This window comes from Saccopteryx bilineata, chromosome 1, assembly GCF_036850765.1.
Source record: "Saccopteryx bilineata isolate mSacBil1 chromosome 1, mSacBil1_pri_phased_curated, whole genome shotgun sequence".
NCBI classification, from domain to species: Eukaryota; Metazoa; Chordata; class Mammalia; order Chiroptera; family Emballonuridae; genus Saccopteryx; species Saccopteryx bilineata.
The window spans coordinates 178700719-178716319 of NC_089490.1; the positions used below are offsets into that span (position 1 = coordinate 178700719).

Below are 15601 nucleotides of genomic sequence, written 5' to 3' on the forward strand. Positions count from 1 at the left end.
GCAGTCCTGTGTGATAAGCCATGATGTAAGACAGAAGTGGAAAACTGGAAGCCCTGTGCTGGTATCAGCACATAAACTTTCCCCATGGCTTGCCCTAACTCGCCTGTGCTGTCTTTGTTCAATCTGACATGAGACAAATAATTCCTGTTACTTACACTGGAAGAACTGTGAAGTAAACTCACGTTGACAGGATATTTGATCAGCAGCCTTTGTGTAAAAGCCATTATTATTCAACCTGCACTACCTTCCCTTTCTCCGCTGACCTCGTGTCAGACGGGCGCAGCCCGCGTTAGATGTTGTCATATTCCTAGCTTTAGCCAGACTTATTTAAAGATGCATGATACAGGGCTTTTTAAATAGTAAAGCTTTTATTTAAAAAAATCTCAACGTCTACAACAACTTCTTAGTAAGGGTAAATTGAAGAGAAATATGTAAACATTAAAGTTTAGTCTTCTGTCTGGAACAGAAGCATGATTTGTTTACATTACACGGAATCCCAGATGATATTACCATGTCTGGTTCATCTTCTTCTCTTGTCTTTGTTGTTGAGACTGAGATAGTTGTTAGAGCCAGCCTGGTACTAGGCATGGTAGGCATTTCATTAATGTTATTACTCACCCTCCCTTTTCCAGTTCCCCTTCTAGGAGAAGTGATATATATGTAATATCTATATCCCTTATAGTGGTTTTTAAATGTCAAGGTTTATTTATGTTTGGTGTGCTAGGAATCCAGGGTGTGTGCGCTGCAGGAGTGTGCATGCTGCAGGGGTGTGTGTGTGCTGCAGGGGTGTGTGCTGTAGGGGTGTGTGTGTGTGCTGCAGGGGTGTGCACGCTGCAGGGGTGTGTGCGCTGCAGGAGTGTGCACTGCTGGGTATGTGCGATGCAGGGGTGTGCGCTGCTGGGGTGTGTGTGTTGCTGTGGTGTGTGCGCTGCAGGGGTGTGCGCTGCAGGGGTGTGTGCGCTGCGGGGGAGTGTGCGCTACAGGGGTGTGCGCTGTGGGTGCCTGCGCTGCAGGGGCATATGCGCTGCAGGGGAGTGTGCGCTACAGGGGTGTGCACCGCTGGTGTGTGTGCACTGTAGGTGCGTGCACTGCGGGTGTGTGCTTTGCGGGTGTGCGTGCTGCAGGGGTGAGTGATGGAAAGGAACTTGTATTTTACCAAGTTCTTCAGTGCACTCCTTGCTGTCCCTGAGTTCTTCCTGGTAAGTCATTTCTCATCTTCTCCTCCACTCTTCGCCCAGGTAGTGTCCACTGTCATCTGGGCTCAGTTACATGGGTGTTGCCCTGGATGGCTTGAAACAGAGAGGGTTAAAAAACCTCAAATAATTATTAAAATTTATACTTGTCTTTAAAGGTTAAAGTTGTGAAGAAAGCAGAATAAATATGGCTTTAATATATTTTAAGATCCAAAGCCATCTAATTGTAGAGCATAACGTTTGAGCTATCTTTTTACAGTCTTTAAATGGAAGTTTTAAAAATAGGTCTCAATTGACCCTAGATTGTATATTAAAGGCTTGATCACAGGATGCTCGAAGCTTCTATATGGATCGCTTATTCATATAATTATAGCACGTAGAGGATCTCAACATTTAGTCAACCTAAAAGACTCTATTATTATTCAAAGAGAAACTTAGTATACTAATTTATGAAATTGTGGAATTTGCCTACTGGCTTTTGAGCATACTGAAAACGTATACTAGCAGCAGTGAACGTATAGAACTAACGAGGACAAACCTAATAGTTGCATACGACTTTGTGTATTCAGGATTGTATTTTTAAATTTGTTTCAAACCACAGTTTCTTTAAAATGCAGTATTTTGTTACAAACAAAAAGTTAAATTGCATATAAATAAGGAGAAAAATAACCTATTAGCCCTCAGTCTCAAATGACCACCATTTGCCTTCTGGGTATGTATCCTTCAAAATTATTTGTTATGCATGTATCAACCTACAAATCAATGAATATATGCCAGTCAAGCTTTTATTTTATTATTTTCAAATCAAAGAAGTATATAGAAATTTGGGAGTCTTCCAAGTTGCTGTTAAAAACTCATCACATAAAAATGTCAAGCTTGGCCTGACCTGTGGTGGTGCAGTGGATAAAGCATCGACCTGGAAGTGCTGAGGTCGCCGGTTCAAAACCCTGGGCTTGCCTGGTCAAGGCACATATGGGAGTTGATGCTTCCAGCTCCTCCCCCCTGTCTCTCTCTCTCTCTTCTCTCTCTCTCCCTCTCTCTCCTCTCTAAAATGAATTAAAAAAGAAAAATTAAAAAAAAAAGTCAAGCTTTTGGCTTTAGATTAATTCTTTAGTATAAATTCTTTCCTTTTTTCTTTTGTTTCCAAGATATGAAAGATTGTGAATCATTGGAAAGACAACATGAATTCCTAAAATGTTTTCCTTTGTTTTAAATTTTAAGAGGACCATCTCAAAGTAAACTGATATTTTACAGTGAGTTCTGAGAGAGACCCAATCTGATATTTTTTATAGGGGCAATGTTTAAAGTAACTGAAGGGTGTTAGAAAAATAGTAAGCAAAAATAGGAAATAAAATCTGCCACATTTCTGGAGTTGAACCACTATAGAGAAAGAACCTTGTTCTGTGGTATTAAGAAAACAGAAGTCAACCAAGTAAGTTTGAAGAGGCTTTATTAAGCAATTCATGAATCCGGCAGTATCCCATCTAGCAAGTGAAGGGGGCTCTAAAATGGAAGATTTTTATAGGAAGGAGGGTGGGATGAGGGACCTGTTAAGAAAATAAAGGATTACTTTTAGACTAGGAAGTCTTTAGGGAGACAGGGAACAGCAAGGGGTTTTATCATGTAAATTGCCTCTTCTTTCTTTGCATGAGAGTGAAGGCCCTTGTGTAGATGTCCTTACTGATGATGCTTGACCATAAAATTCCAGACTGGTTTGTTGAATGAAACTCTATTTCTGGGAGAGGTTGAAATAACAATAGGTCAGGTATTAAATCTAGGTTTGGTATCATTAGGCTATATCACAAGTGACACCATTTTGGGCCTGTGGTTTTCTCTTTAACAGTATTCAACTATTTTCTTTTTTTGTCTTTGTCTTATCCTTAGCTATTATTAACACAGAAACATCTGATGGACATACTGCAAAATTATTATAATAAGTGATTTGCATGATCCTTTTCAAAGAGAGAAAAGCTGGCAGCCCACAAAAATAGAAGTTGTAAGGAAATTTAAACACTGTTAAAATATTTTTCTTGTGTGTCTGAGAAAGATAGAGATGGGAATGGTGTTCATACTGGAACTTTTTTTTTTTTCTATGAAAACAGCCACAAAGTTGTTGGCCAGTTTTCAGGTGGTTTTTAAAACCTTTCCTATGTCTTTTCTGTCAGATAATTTCAGCAGTGGTTACCAATGTGTAAGCATTTTAATCTCTATGTTTCATGTAGCTTGCTCCTGAGACCAAGGCTGTCATTCACTGGATTATGGATATTCCTTTTGTGCTCTCTGCCAATCTCCATGGAGGAGACCTTGTGGCCAATTACCCATATGATGAGACGCGGAGTGGTAGGTGTTCTTTCTGTTCTCTAATTAATTCGAGGTTTATAATTACTTGACAAGGCTTTGTGGGTTGATTTTTTTACTATTCTTTGAGGAACTGGTCATTAAGTGATTTTGCCTGTAGAAATATATATGTTTAACAGGGACATCCCCTATTTCATGTGGCATTAGCCATATATATTTGGTAGAAAAGGACTGTAACATTTTTTAAAGTTTAGATGAAGAGAAACGTAATCTTGACAGAATACAAAGAGGAAGGGAGAAAACAGAAGTTATGAAGTTGGGTCACTCTTGGACACCGGTGGTAACACAGAGAGGTTATGAATGCTATATAGCAGGGGTCTCTGAACTTTTTACACAGGGGGCCAGTTCACTGTCCCTCAGACCGTTGGAGGGCCGTCACATACAGTGCTTCTCTCACCACCAATGAAAGAGGTGCCCCTTCCAGAAGTGCGGCGGGGGCTGGATAAATGCCCTCAGGGGGCCGCAGTTTGGGGACGCCTGCTAGCTTTGTGTTCAAGATGGCTTAATGAAGGCAGGCTTTTGGTGCTTGACCAGGACCAGGTGGAACTCTGGATGTGTCTTATCGAGCACTCACACTTTTGCACTGGGAACTGTTTGTGGTGGGGTCAGGGAGGGAAAGTGATGCTTGGGTTTTCTCTGACATGTTTTCGTTAAGTTTTAGGCACAGCAAGGTCTAGCCAGATAAATATTTTCAGCTTAATTTTTGTTGCTCCAGGAATTTTCCTGCTTGGGTCTGTTCTCAGGGGCCTTTGAAGAATTAGGTCTTTGCAAACACAGGGTGATAATTTTAGATATTGGGAACTGAGTTTTGAAGTCTTTAGTAAAACATCGTTAAAATTTAGAGATTTTTGTGTTATGTCAATAGCTAGGAAATGTAAGAGCCTGGCATATTTTACAATCAGAATATAGTGTATTAAAATACTATTTATTTTCATATATGTATAGGATATTGTTTAAAACTCTAAACTCAGATACTGAAAAGTATGTGTGAGGGTGGCTTATAGTGGCTATGATGTTAGTACAATTAAATTAAAAAATATTTTAAAATTATAGTTTACATACAATATTGTATTAGTCTCAGGTGTATAACCCAGTGATTAGACATTGTATAACTTACAAAGTCATCACTCTGATAAATATAGTACACATCTGGCACCATACATAGTTATTACAATATTGTTGACTATATTTCCTATGCTGCACTTGATATACCTGTGACTATTTTCTAGCTGCCAATGTTACAACTACATTTTTTAAAATAAAAACTTTAACAATGCAAATCTCCTTGGTGTCCTGCCCGGCCCAGTTTTCTATAACCTTAACTCCTCTTGTGAAGCTTTGAATTTATACATATAATGTACATCACATCAGATTTTTACATCAGATTTAGCAGTGGAAGTTATATTAACTAGACGCTAAGTGTAATTGCTAAATACAATACCTAAACCTTTATTTCTTTCCCATTGTGATGTGGCTAAAAAAATACATCTGCAAGAGGTCAACACTGACTCACCCTTCGGGAAATAGGCAGTGCTCCCTGGTCTGTGTCCATTGCTTTCATTTTGTGCATTTATTTTCTAGGTAGTGCTCATGAGTATAGCTCCTGCCCAGATGATGCCATTTTCCAAAGCCTGGCTAGGGCATACTCCTCTTTTAACCCACCCATGTCGGACCCCAATCGGCCACCATGTCGCAAGAACGATGATGACAGCAGCTTTGTAGATGGAACAACCAATGGTGCTGCTTGGTACAGCGTCCCTGGTGGTGAGTTTTGTTTCGCTCTTTGATTATGTGCTAGTGGCTTATTTATAATTACTGCTTAGATTTAGAGAATCCTCAGTCACTGGGAAATAGGCCGAATCTATAACTCATCCATTCACATTAGTTTTCTGCATAAATGATTGCTATGGATAGTTTTATTTTTAAAAATCAAGATGTTGCTTGACCTGTGGTGGCACAGTGGATAGAGTGGCAACCTGGAACGCTGAGGTTGCTGGTTCAAAGCCCTGGGCTTGCCTGGCCAAGGCACATACAGGAAGCAGCTACTATGAGTTGATGCTTCCTACATCTGCTGCTCTTTCTCACTCTCCTCCTCTTTCTTTCTCTACCCCCCTCCAAAATCAATAAATAAAATCTAAAAATCAAGATTCTAATTGAAGAGATATAGGAATGAACTGAAGATGTCCCTATTGGGAAAATATATATAAATCAAATACTGTTAATTACCCTACTTTTGAAATTCTGGCCTTAAGGAATGATACAGCATCTTGATTATATGTTAGTCACGCTCTGGCTCTATAGAGGTCAATGTATATTTTGGAGGTTGGCTTTGACCTTTAGCATATATGTTGGTCCCCACATTTTTTTTTGTTTTTATTTTAATGATGGGATAATGGAGACTTTTTGCTATGGAATAATTTATATCCACTACTGCTATAGCACTGCTGGACTGGGAAGCTCTTCACCTCTTCTGGGTCTGAAGAGGGAAAAGCCCGCAGACAGCATGCTGCTGGGGGACGCAGCTTCTAAACAGGGCAGCTCTCCTGACTCCCTCTGCCCCAACTTGGACTTGGCGGAGACCTCATTTTTCTCGCTCCTCATCCCAGTCCCAGTTGTGTAATACTTGCCTCTACCAAGGACGAAGAGGGAAGTGTGAAGATATTAATAAGTTTTTTTTCTCTTTGCCTCTAAGAACAATATTCCACAGCCCACCGGGAAATGAAAAAAAAAAAAAAATTAATCAGGACAATAGCAGCACTACCTAATTACAGGATTTTGGTTTGTTTAATATGCTTCCTTTGTTGAATTATGCCCTGATCAAAATATTCTTCCTTATTTCTTTCTCTCTGAGATATGTTCAGCCTGCTATAATTAATATTTTGCCTCAGGTCTGATCAGATATAGCACATTTTCTCCCCTGATAACTTGAGAAATAAGGTCTATGTCAGCTTTTAGGATTTAGACACTGTCAAGTATATCAAATGGAAAGTAATTTTATACTTCAGTTTTTATAAAAACTAGTAATTCCTTTGGCATTGTCTGTTTTGGGCACATAGTGCATTGTCTATAGACTACTGAGTAATCTAGATTGGTAAAATAACGATATTCATAAGAATATTCATTATAGTCAAATGAATATTTGTGATTATGCCCCACAAAAATAAGCAGTCAAAGCAAGCTGTGACTTTCTTTAGCAATTTATGTAGTGAGTAAAATCAGTGTCTTAGGTCAGGTTTTCGAGAAGCAGACCTGAGACAAGGATTTGGGGAAGGACTGGCTGCTCTTTAGGAACTAGCCTACAGAAATGAGGGAAGTAGGGTAAGGAAGGAGACAGCTGAGCAAGGATGTGTTCTCAGGTGCTGTCTCACCTTGGCCCGAGCCACTGGGAGGAGGGCTCAAGCATGAATTCCAGGCAGGGTTGTCCTGCTCTTGGTATGTTGTGTTTCTGTTTTCATTTGTTCAATATTTGGTTTCTCTTTTGATTTCCTCTTTTACCCATTGGTTGTTCAGGAGTGTGTTGTTTTCTTTTCTACACATTTGTGAATTTTCCTGTTTTCTTCCTGTCATGATTTCTAGTTTCATACCGTGTGGTTATTAAAAGATATTTGCTATGATTTCAGTCTCCTTAAGTTTGCTAAGACTTGTTTTGTGACTTTTCATCTGATCTGTTCTGGAGAATGCTCTAGGTTATGCTGGAGAAGAATGTGTGTTCTGCCATCTGCTGTTGGATGGCAAGTTTTGGATGTATCTGTTTGGTTCATGTGACCTCGAGTATAGTTCAAGGCCATTGTTTGGATGGTCTGGATGATCTATCTATTTGTCCATTGCTGAAAGTGGGGTATTGCTGGTTTAAAAAAGAAAAAAGAGACATTAAAATTACAACTAAACTGTAGAACAACCATCATTCAGAGCCACCTGAAGTGTAGCAGAATGGAAGACCTACAGGTAGGGAATAAACTACACTGAGACTGCTGGAGGGGTGGGGGTACCCAGGGGACTGGTCCCCCACTCAGATGTGGCAGTTTAAAATTGGGAGGTGATATCTTGGCTGCAGAAGTTCCCCGCTGAGGAGCAAGTGGTCCCAGCCCCAGAACAGACCTTCCAGCCCAGGGTTTCAGAGCCAGGAAGAGAAGTCCCTATAACATCTGGCTGTAAAACCCAGCGGGGATTGTGGCTGAGTGAGACAGAGGGCTGCTGGACTTCCAGGTAATTCCTCTTAAAGGCTCCATGCATGGACTTACTTAGAATCACTCTCTTTGAGCTCTAGTACTGGGGCAGCAGGGATATACAGGGAGAAGCTGAATTGTCTGGCATCATGTCAAGAGCTAGGAGGGCAGCGTTCTCCCAGACAAAAGTATGGGCAGAGGCCATTGTTCTTTTTCTGAGAGCCCTGCCACCCCCAGCTGACAGGGATGAGTCTCCACCATCCAGCTCACTCTGTTACCCCACCCTGGTGATTCCCTGAGACCCTGCCCCACCCAATTTGTGGGTCCATCCAAGCCTATTCCAGTGGGTTTCCATACAAATGGCCTCTCTTGCCTCATGCTTCAGACTTTCCTAAAATCACATAAGCAGCAGCTGGCCTCTGTGCACCCATCTCTCTTGCTAAGTGGCCTGAGGCCTGGCACTAACAGCAGTTGGCCTTGGCTTGCAGCTTGGCTTCTACTGGGCATCTCTTAGCCCAGCACAAGTGGCAGCCATCTGTAGGTTGCTCTGTAGCTCATGCCGGGTAGCCTTAGGCAGGGAACAGATGGTGGCTGACTTTGTACCTCCCAGGAGGCCCCAGAGCCAGTGCCCCCAGTGGACAGCTTCAAGACCATACCTGATTACAAACCTACCACCTCCATGAGCAACTCAAGGGGTGGACTCGGTGAGCACCAAAGCCCCGCTGAAGCAAGTCCTGCTCTGTAGGGTCGACTCCTACACAGCAGCTCCTCTGCTGTCATTGTAGCCAATCTGTTTTGTAGTTCCCTTGTTCCTTATCCATTAGCAAATTATTGTGACTATAGGTATTTTTAATATCTTTGTCCTTTAACCTTTAAACAAGAGTTAAATGATTAACACAACACCATATCAACAGCATTAGAGTATTCTGAGTGTGACTGTCTACTAATATTTAGGAGCATGTTGTATAGTTTTGAAAGTTTTTATGTTGCTTTTGGCCCTGAGCGGTGCCGCCTTGGAGAAGGAGAGATGCAGGTAGAGGGGACTGTTGCATTGACCTTCTTCAGTGTGTCCCATCTCGGGTTTGATTCTTGCTCCAGTGGCGTGCTGTTACTTTTTCAGTGGACTCCTGGACTTCTCCAAAGGCGGTCCATCATTGATGGCTGATTGTCAAAATTGGTGTTCTTGGGGCGGGAGGACTGCAGCAAACTGCTGTCTTGCCATTTTGATGGTGTCGCTCCCCTGTTGTCTTCTCTGAAGCGGCCTCAGCAAGGTGGAACGTGGTGATGCTGGAGCCCCTCACAGCAGCAGTGCACTAAGCTAAATGATTACTTAGGGCCCGAGGGAGTTGGTGCTTCTAAGGTAGTAACAGCTTCCCCAGTTCGCTGTTCTGTCCTTTGTGGCAGGTGATTTCCCGGTGGCTTCCCGAAGGCTCCTCCAGTTGCACTGCTGGGTGTACCAGTCACCTGGCTCTCAGTTCAGCAGGACGGCTTGGGGAGAGTCTCAGTCCTCACATGCACATTGAGACTTTGCACTTGGTGTTTTGGCAGGAATGCAGGACTTCAATTACCTGAGCAGCAACTGCTTTGAGATCACCGTGGAGCTCAGCTGTGAAAAGTTTCCACCTGAAGAGACTTTGAAGAGCTACTGGGAGGATAACAAAAACTCTCTCATTAGCTACCTTGAGCAGGTAAGAACACACTCTGCAGGGTAAATAGCATTTAGTACTGTTGTACAATAGTCTCCTAAGCGGAGCCCAGTCTAGGGGAATTCACCTGACCCAGAATGAGGATGCTACAGTGGAAAACGTATCAGAAGTGGTTCAAATAGGCTTTCATCTGTCATAGGTTTTGTGGTTCATGAATATTCACTGGGAACTGATTAAACTGGAGGACTGTGGAGAAGTGAGGTAAAACCCTGTCTTCTTTCAGAGTGCTCTAAGCAAGGGAGGTCCGAGGACCATCCTCTGCCCTGATCGCCTTGGGCTGGTCAGACATCTCAGGCAGGACAAGGGCTAGACTGAGGTAAGTGAGGCATCCAGGGTTTGAGGAGGCATTCATGCAGACGTGGGGTCAGCACCTACGAGTGACGCATCCTGGCATTCTGTGCCCCCGTGCTTCACACTAAACTCAGCTACACCTGAGGTAATATTAATAGTGATAGCTGACATTTAGTGGGTATTTACTCTTTCCTAAGCATTCTTCAAAATGCCTTACATGTAGCAATTGATATATTTAATCCTCACAGCAACTCTATGAGGAAAGTGATATCATCACTGTTATCTTCTCCATCATCATCGTCATCGTCATCAAATTAAAAATGAGGAATCAGGGGCTAGGGAAATTAAACAGCTTGCCTGAAGTCACTCAGCCAGCGTCCAGGCTGGTTCCAGAATCACTGTGTCATATTGCCTCTCACGACATAAGGCTGGGTCTTCACCAGAGAGTCTCCTGTGTAGCCTTTCCAATGGGGTCTGTACAGAATTTTGGGGCATCTCATCATCTGTCAGAATAAAATACCTCACCCACTCAGACTCACCTAGGCCAGTCCCTTGCCAACCACATGTGTCCATGCTATGTATGTAGACATTGGCGCTGGGGCAGCAATGGTGACAAAGACCTCATCACTGTTACTTGCCTGCAGAGCCTGACAGTTTTCAGGTTCTGTTCTGTCTGTGCCATTTATACCCAAAGTCAAGTAGAGTGAGGTTAATTTCATGTGCCAGCAGACAGTCCAGACTTATTTTAAAGTTATTTGACGTAAACAAATGCTATTTAAATAAATATATAACTATTTGCATACATATATGTACATGAAACATACATACAAACCCAATGCATTTAAAAAATGTAACATCAGCTTAAAAATTCATTTACACATGTTGAATATCCATAGAAGGGGCCTTATCAAAAGGGACTGTCATGGACTAGCTCCTCTGGTGACGGACGGTGATGTTCAAACACCCATTAAACAGGCTTTTTAAAAAATTAATGGAACTCAGTTGCATGTTAATATAAAAAGGTATTTTCAACGACAAAACTGAGGATAATTGGCCATATTGACCCTGGCACAAACTTGGTGGGGACACCTGTAAAATGTCTCCTTTGAGGAGAATTGTATTTAGATGGAACTTCTAAGAGCAAAGTTAACTGGAAAAATGTATTTTGAGGGTAGAGGAAATAAGACAAGGCTAATTTGTGTGTTTTCCATTTAGATATCAAAGACTGCTGCCTTAATACAATGTTTTTATTTTGTATATATTGTTTTCAACAATAATTTATTGAGCTACTTTCCTGTCCTCGGCATCCTGTGAGGCACTGGGGCTAGTGACCACCCTCAAGAAGGCTTCGTGTTAATGGGGTTCAGAAACACGAATACTTACCAGAGAGGGTGATGAATGCAAAATGCAGGTTAACTACAAAGAACCATGGCAGTACATAGAAGGGTCCCTAACCCGGTTCTGGGACTCAGAAAAGGTTAGCATCTTCTTGGAGTTAGACTATAAGATTGACTATAGTTGATGCCAGTAAGATTATTACTCTGATCAATAATTGAAAAACAGATTCAGCTGCTGCTTAAGTCCTCTCCTAGTTCTTGAGAAAAAAAATGCAATCTAAAACAAAATAAAACACAAATGTGTGCCATTAGGAAAGAGGGGAATATTTGTCATATGTATTGTTGCAAATGGGCACACATCAATTCATTGAAAAGCTCTATGAATTTATGAAGAAATGATTTGGAAGGAAGAGGGACAAGGCCAGGAAGTCCTGGTCTACACCACTTGGAATGAGAATCTGACCCAGTGTTTCCCAACCTTTTTTGTGCCATGCCCCACCTTAACCTTTCTAAAATTTTTATGTCCCCTGCTATGTAACATACATAATTTTTAACATTAAAAATTGATTTATTCACTTAATAAACATAAATGATAGGTTCTAGGAAGAAATCACTATGAAATTGTTAACAAAACACAGTGAGTAAAATTTCAAAACATATAATGAAAAACAGAAATTTAAATTCCAAATAATTTTAATACAGATTTTTCTATATTAATTTATTATTTTAATTTAGTGTGATCCTTGCGCTTGATGCTTGCTGCACAGAGATTTTATATTAGGTTCCAATTTGGTTAGCTTTAGTCTCAAGTCTCTACGTTGTGTTATATCCAGCCGATTTCTTTTTTTTTTTTTACCAGTAAATCATTTATAGCACTAAATCCACATTCAGCTAAAAATGAAGATGGAAACAGTAGCAATAGTTTTCTTGCACATTTGGTTGAATTTGGGTATTTGATTTCTGTTTCCTCACAAAGCCATGCCATCGCTCCTTTGATATTAAATAAAGCTTTAACTGATTCATCATTTTGCAATTCTGCGAGTTCTTCTTGATACTGCATATTTGATATATCAGACAAATCCACTAATATTGGCTGCATCATCCATGTTGGGAAATCAATTTGTTTTAAATCAGAAAATCTTTCTTTTAAATCAGCCGATAGAATATTCAAATGATTGACAATAACAAGTAAAGCGGTATCAGTTACTTCACATTTTTGGAGCCTATGAAACTGTTTAAAGTTTTTGTTGTTAATATGTTTCTGACATAACTCAATATTAGTAATGAAACCAAATATCTTTGCTTTTGCATCGACAAGAGTTTTATTTGTTCCTTGAAGTTGCTTATTTAATATATTTAGTTTTTCAAAGATATCGGCTAAATAATTCACAAATGCTTTACCATCTATTATTAACAGATACTTCATTTCAGGTTTGTCGCTTAAAAAATCACTAAGAGTATCAAACAGTTCCATAAATCTTTTCAAACAGTTTCCTTAAGATAGCCATCTTACTTCAGTATGAAGTAAAAGTCTCACATGGTCTTCATTTTGTTCTTCACAAAATAGCTTGAAAAGATGCTCACATTTGGCACTAGCTTTAATAGCATTAACACACTTTATTACTGTATGTAATACTTCATTCAGAACAGGCGAGATGTTTTTAGCTACCAAGTTTTCCCTATGAATAACACAATGCACAAGAATCATTTCTGGATTTGCATCTTTCATCAATTTTAAGCAGCCATTTTTCTTTTTTTCTTTTTAACTTTTTTTTTTTCTTTATAAAGAGAGAGAGTCAGAGAGAAGGATAGACAGGGACAGACAGACAGGAACGGAGAGATGAGAAGCATCAATCATTAGTTTTTTGTTATACGTTGCAACACCTTAGTTGTTCATTGATTGCTTTCTCATATGTGCCTTGACTGTGGGCCTTCAGCAGACCGAGTAACCCCTTGCTTGAGCCAGCGACCTTGGGCTTAAGCTGGTGAGCTTTTGCTAAAACCAGATGAGCCCTCGCTCAAGCTAGTGACCTCGGGGTCTCGGAACTGGGTCTTCCACATCCCAGTCCAATGCTCTATCCACTGCGCCATTGCCTGGTCAGGCAAGCAGCCATTTTTCTTGCCCATCATATTGGGAGCACCATCTGCAGCACAAGATGTTATATTTTTCATTGGTATATCATTGACATCTAAGTAGTTTTTTAGCTTATTATATATATCTTTGGAGGTAATGGTGCTTTCTAATCTTTTACAGAACAACATTTCTTCAGCAAAATGTCCTTTATCAATATATCTTACGTAAGTTATCAATACTGCCTGTCTCTCAAAGTTGATTCATCCATTTGAAAGGAGAATTTTCTTGTTTTCAGCTTTTCAATAAGTTGTTTTTTTTTAATAAATTTTTATTAATGTTAATGGGATGACATTAATAAATCAGGGTACATATATTCAAATAAAACATGTCTAGGTTATCTTGTTATTAAATTATGTTGCATACCCCTCGCCCATAGTCAGATTGTCCTCCGTCACCCTCTATCTAGTTCTCTGTGCCCCTCCCCCTCCCCCTAACTCTCTCCCTCCCTCCCTCCCATGTCCTCCCTCCCCCCACCCCTGGTAACCACCACACTCTTGTCCATGTCTCTTAGTCTCGTTTTTATGTTCCTCCAATGTATGGAATCATGTAGTTCTTGTTTTTTTCTGATTTACTTATTTCACTCTGTATAATGTTATCAAGATCCCACCATTTTGCTGTAAATGATCCGATGTCATCATTTCTTATGGCTGAGTAGTATTCCATAGTGTGTATGTGCCACATCTTCTTTATCCAGTCTTCTATTGAAGGGCTTTTTGGTTGTTTCCATGTCTTGGCCACTGTGAACAGTGCTGCAATGAACATGGGGCTACATGTGTCTTTACGTATCAATGTTTCTGAGGTTTTGGGGTATATACCCAGTAGAGGGATTGCTGGGTCATAAGGTAGTTCTATTTGCAGTTTTTTGAGGAACCATCATACTTTCCTTCATAATGGTTGTACTACTTTACAGTCCCACCAACAGTAGATGAGAATTCCCTTTTCTCCGCAGCCTCTCCAACATTTGCTATTACCTGTCTTGTTGATAATAGCTAATCTAACAGGTGTGAGGTGGTATCTCATTGTAGTTTTGATTTGCATTTCTCTAATAACTAATGAAGCTGAGCATCTTTTCATATATCTGTTGGCCATTTGTATTTCTTCCTGGGAGAAGTGTCTGTTCATGTCCTCTTCCCATTTTTTTTATTGGATTGTTTGTTTGTTTGTTGTTGAGTTTTATGAGTTCTTTGTAAATTTTGGATATTGGGCCCTTATCTGAGCTGTTGTTTGAAAATATCATTTCCCATTTAGTTGGCTGTCTGTTTATTTTGTTATCAGTTTCTCTTGCTGAGCAAAAACTTTTTATTCTGATGTAGTCCCATTCATTTATCTTTGCCTTCACTTCTCTTGCCATTGGAGTCAAGTTCATAAAATGTTCTTTAAAACCCAGGTCCATGAGTTTAGTACCTATGTCTTCTTCTATGTACTTTATTGTTTCAGGTCTTATATTTAGGTCTTTGATCCATTTTGAATTAATTTTAGTACACGGGGACAGGCTGTAGTCGAGCTTCATTCTTTTGCATGTGGCTTTCCAGTTTTCCCAACACCATTTGTTGAAGAGGCTTTCTTTTCTCCATTGTGTGTTGTTGGCCCCTTTATCAAAGATTATTTGACCATATAAATGTGGTTTTATTTCTGGGGTTTCTATTCTGTTCCATTGGTCTGAGTGTCTATTTTTCTGCCAATACCATGCTGTTTTGATTATCGTGGCTCTATAATATAGTTTAAAGTCAGGTATTGTAATGCCCCCAGCTTCATTCTTTTTCCTTAGGATTGCTTTGGCTATTCGGGGTTTTTTATAGTTCCATATAAATCTGATGATTTTTTGTTCCATTTCTTTAAAAAATGTCATAGGAATTTTGATGGGAATTGCATTAAATTTATATATTGCTTTGGGTAATATGGCCATTTTAATTATATTTATTCTTTCTATCCAAGAACAAGGAATATTTTTCCATCTCATTATGTCTTTTTCTATTTCTCTTAATAATGCCTTGTAGTTTTCGTTATATAGGTCCTTTACATTCTTTGTTATGTTTATTCCTAGGTATTTTTTTGTTGTTGTTGCAATTGTGAAGGGAATTATTTTTTTGAGTTCGTTTTCCAATATTTCATTGTTGGCATATAGAAAGGCTATGGACTTTTGTATGTTAATTTTGTATCCTGCGACCTTACTGTATTGGTTTATTGTTTCTAATAATCTTTTTGTGGAGTCCTTCAGGTTTTCGATGTATAGGATCATATCATCAGCAAAAAGTGATAGCTTTACTTCTTCTTTTCCGATATGGATGCCTTTTATTTCTTTGTCTTGTCTGATTGCTCTGGCCAGAACTTCTAGCACCACGTTGAATAAGAGTGGAGAGAGTGGACAACCCTGTCTTGTTCCTGATTTAAGGTAGAAAGTCCTCAGTTTTATGCC

The 15601-nt window shown here is 39.9% G+C and overlaps 1 protein-coding gene across 1 annotated transcript in view; it reads left to right on the forward strand.

Moving 5' to 3' along the window:
• Window positions 1-15601, forward strand: part of CPE (carboxypeptidase E) — a 132247-nt gene that overhangs the window by 91702 nt on the left and 24944 nt on the right. The window contains exons 4-6 of the mRNA XM_066280256.1: window positions 3416-3533; window positions 5133-5315; window positions 9266-9405. Coding sequence (XP_066136353.1) covers window positions 3416-3533; window positions 5133-5315; window positions 9266-9405 — 441 coding nt within the window. The remainder of the gene's footprint in view (window positions 1-3415; window positions 3534-5132; window positions 5316-9265; window positions 9406-15601) is intronic.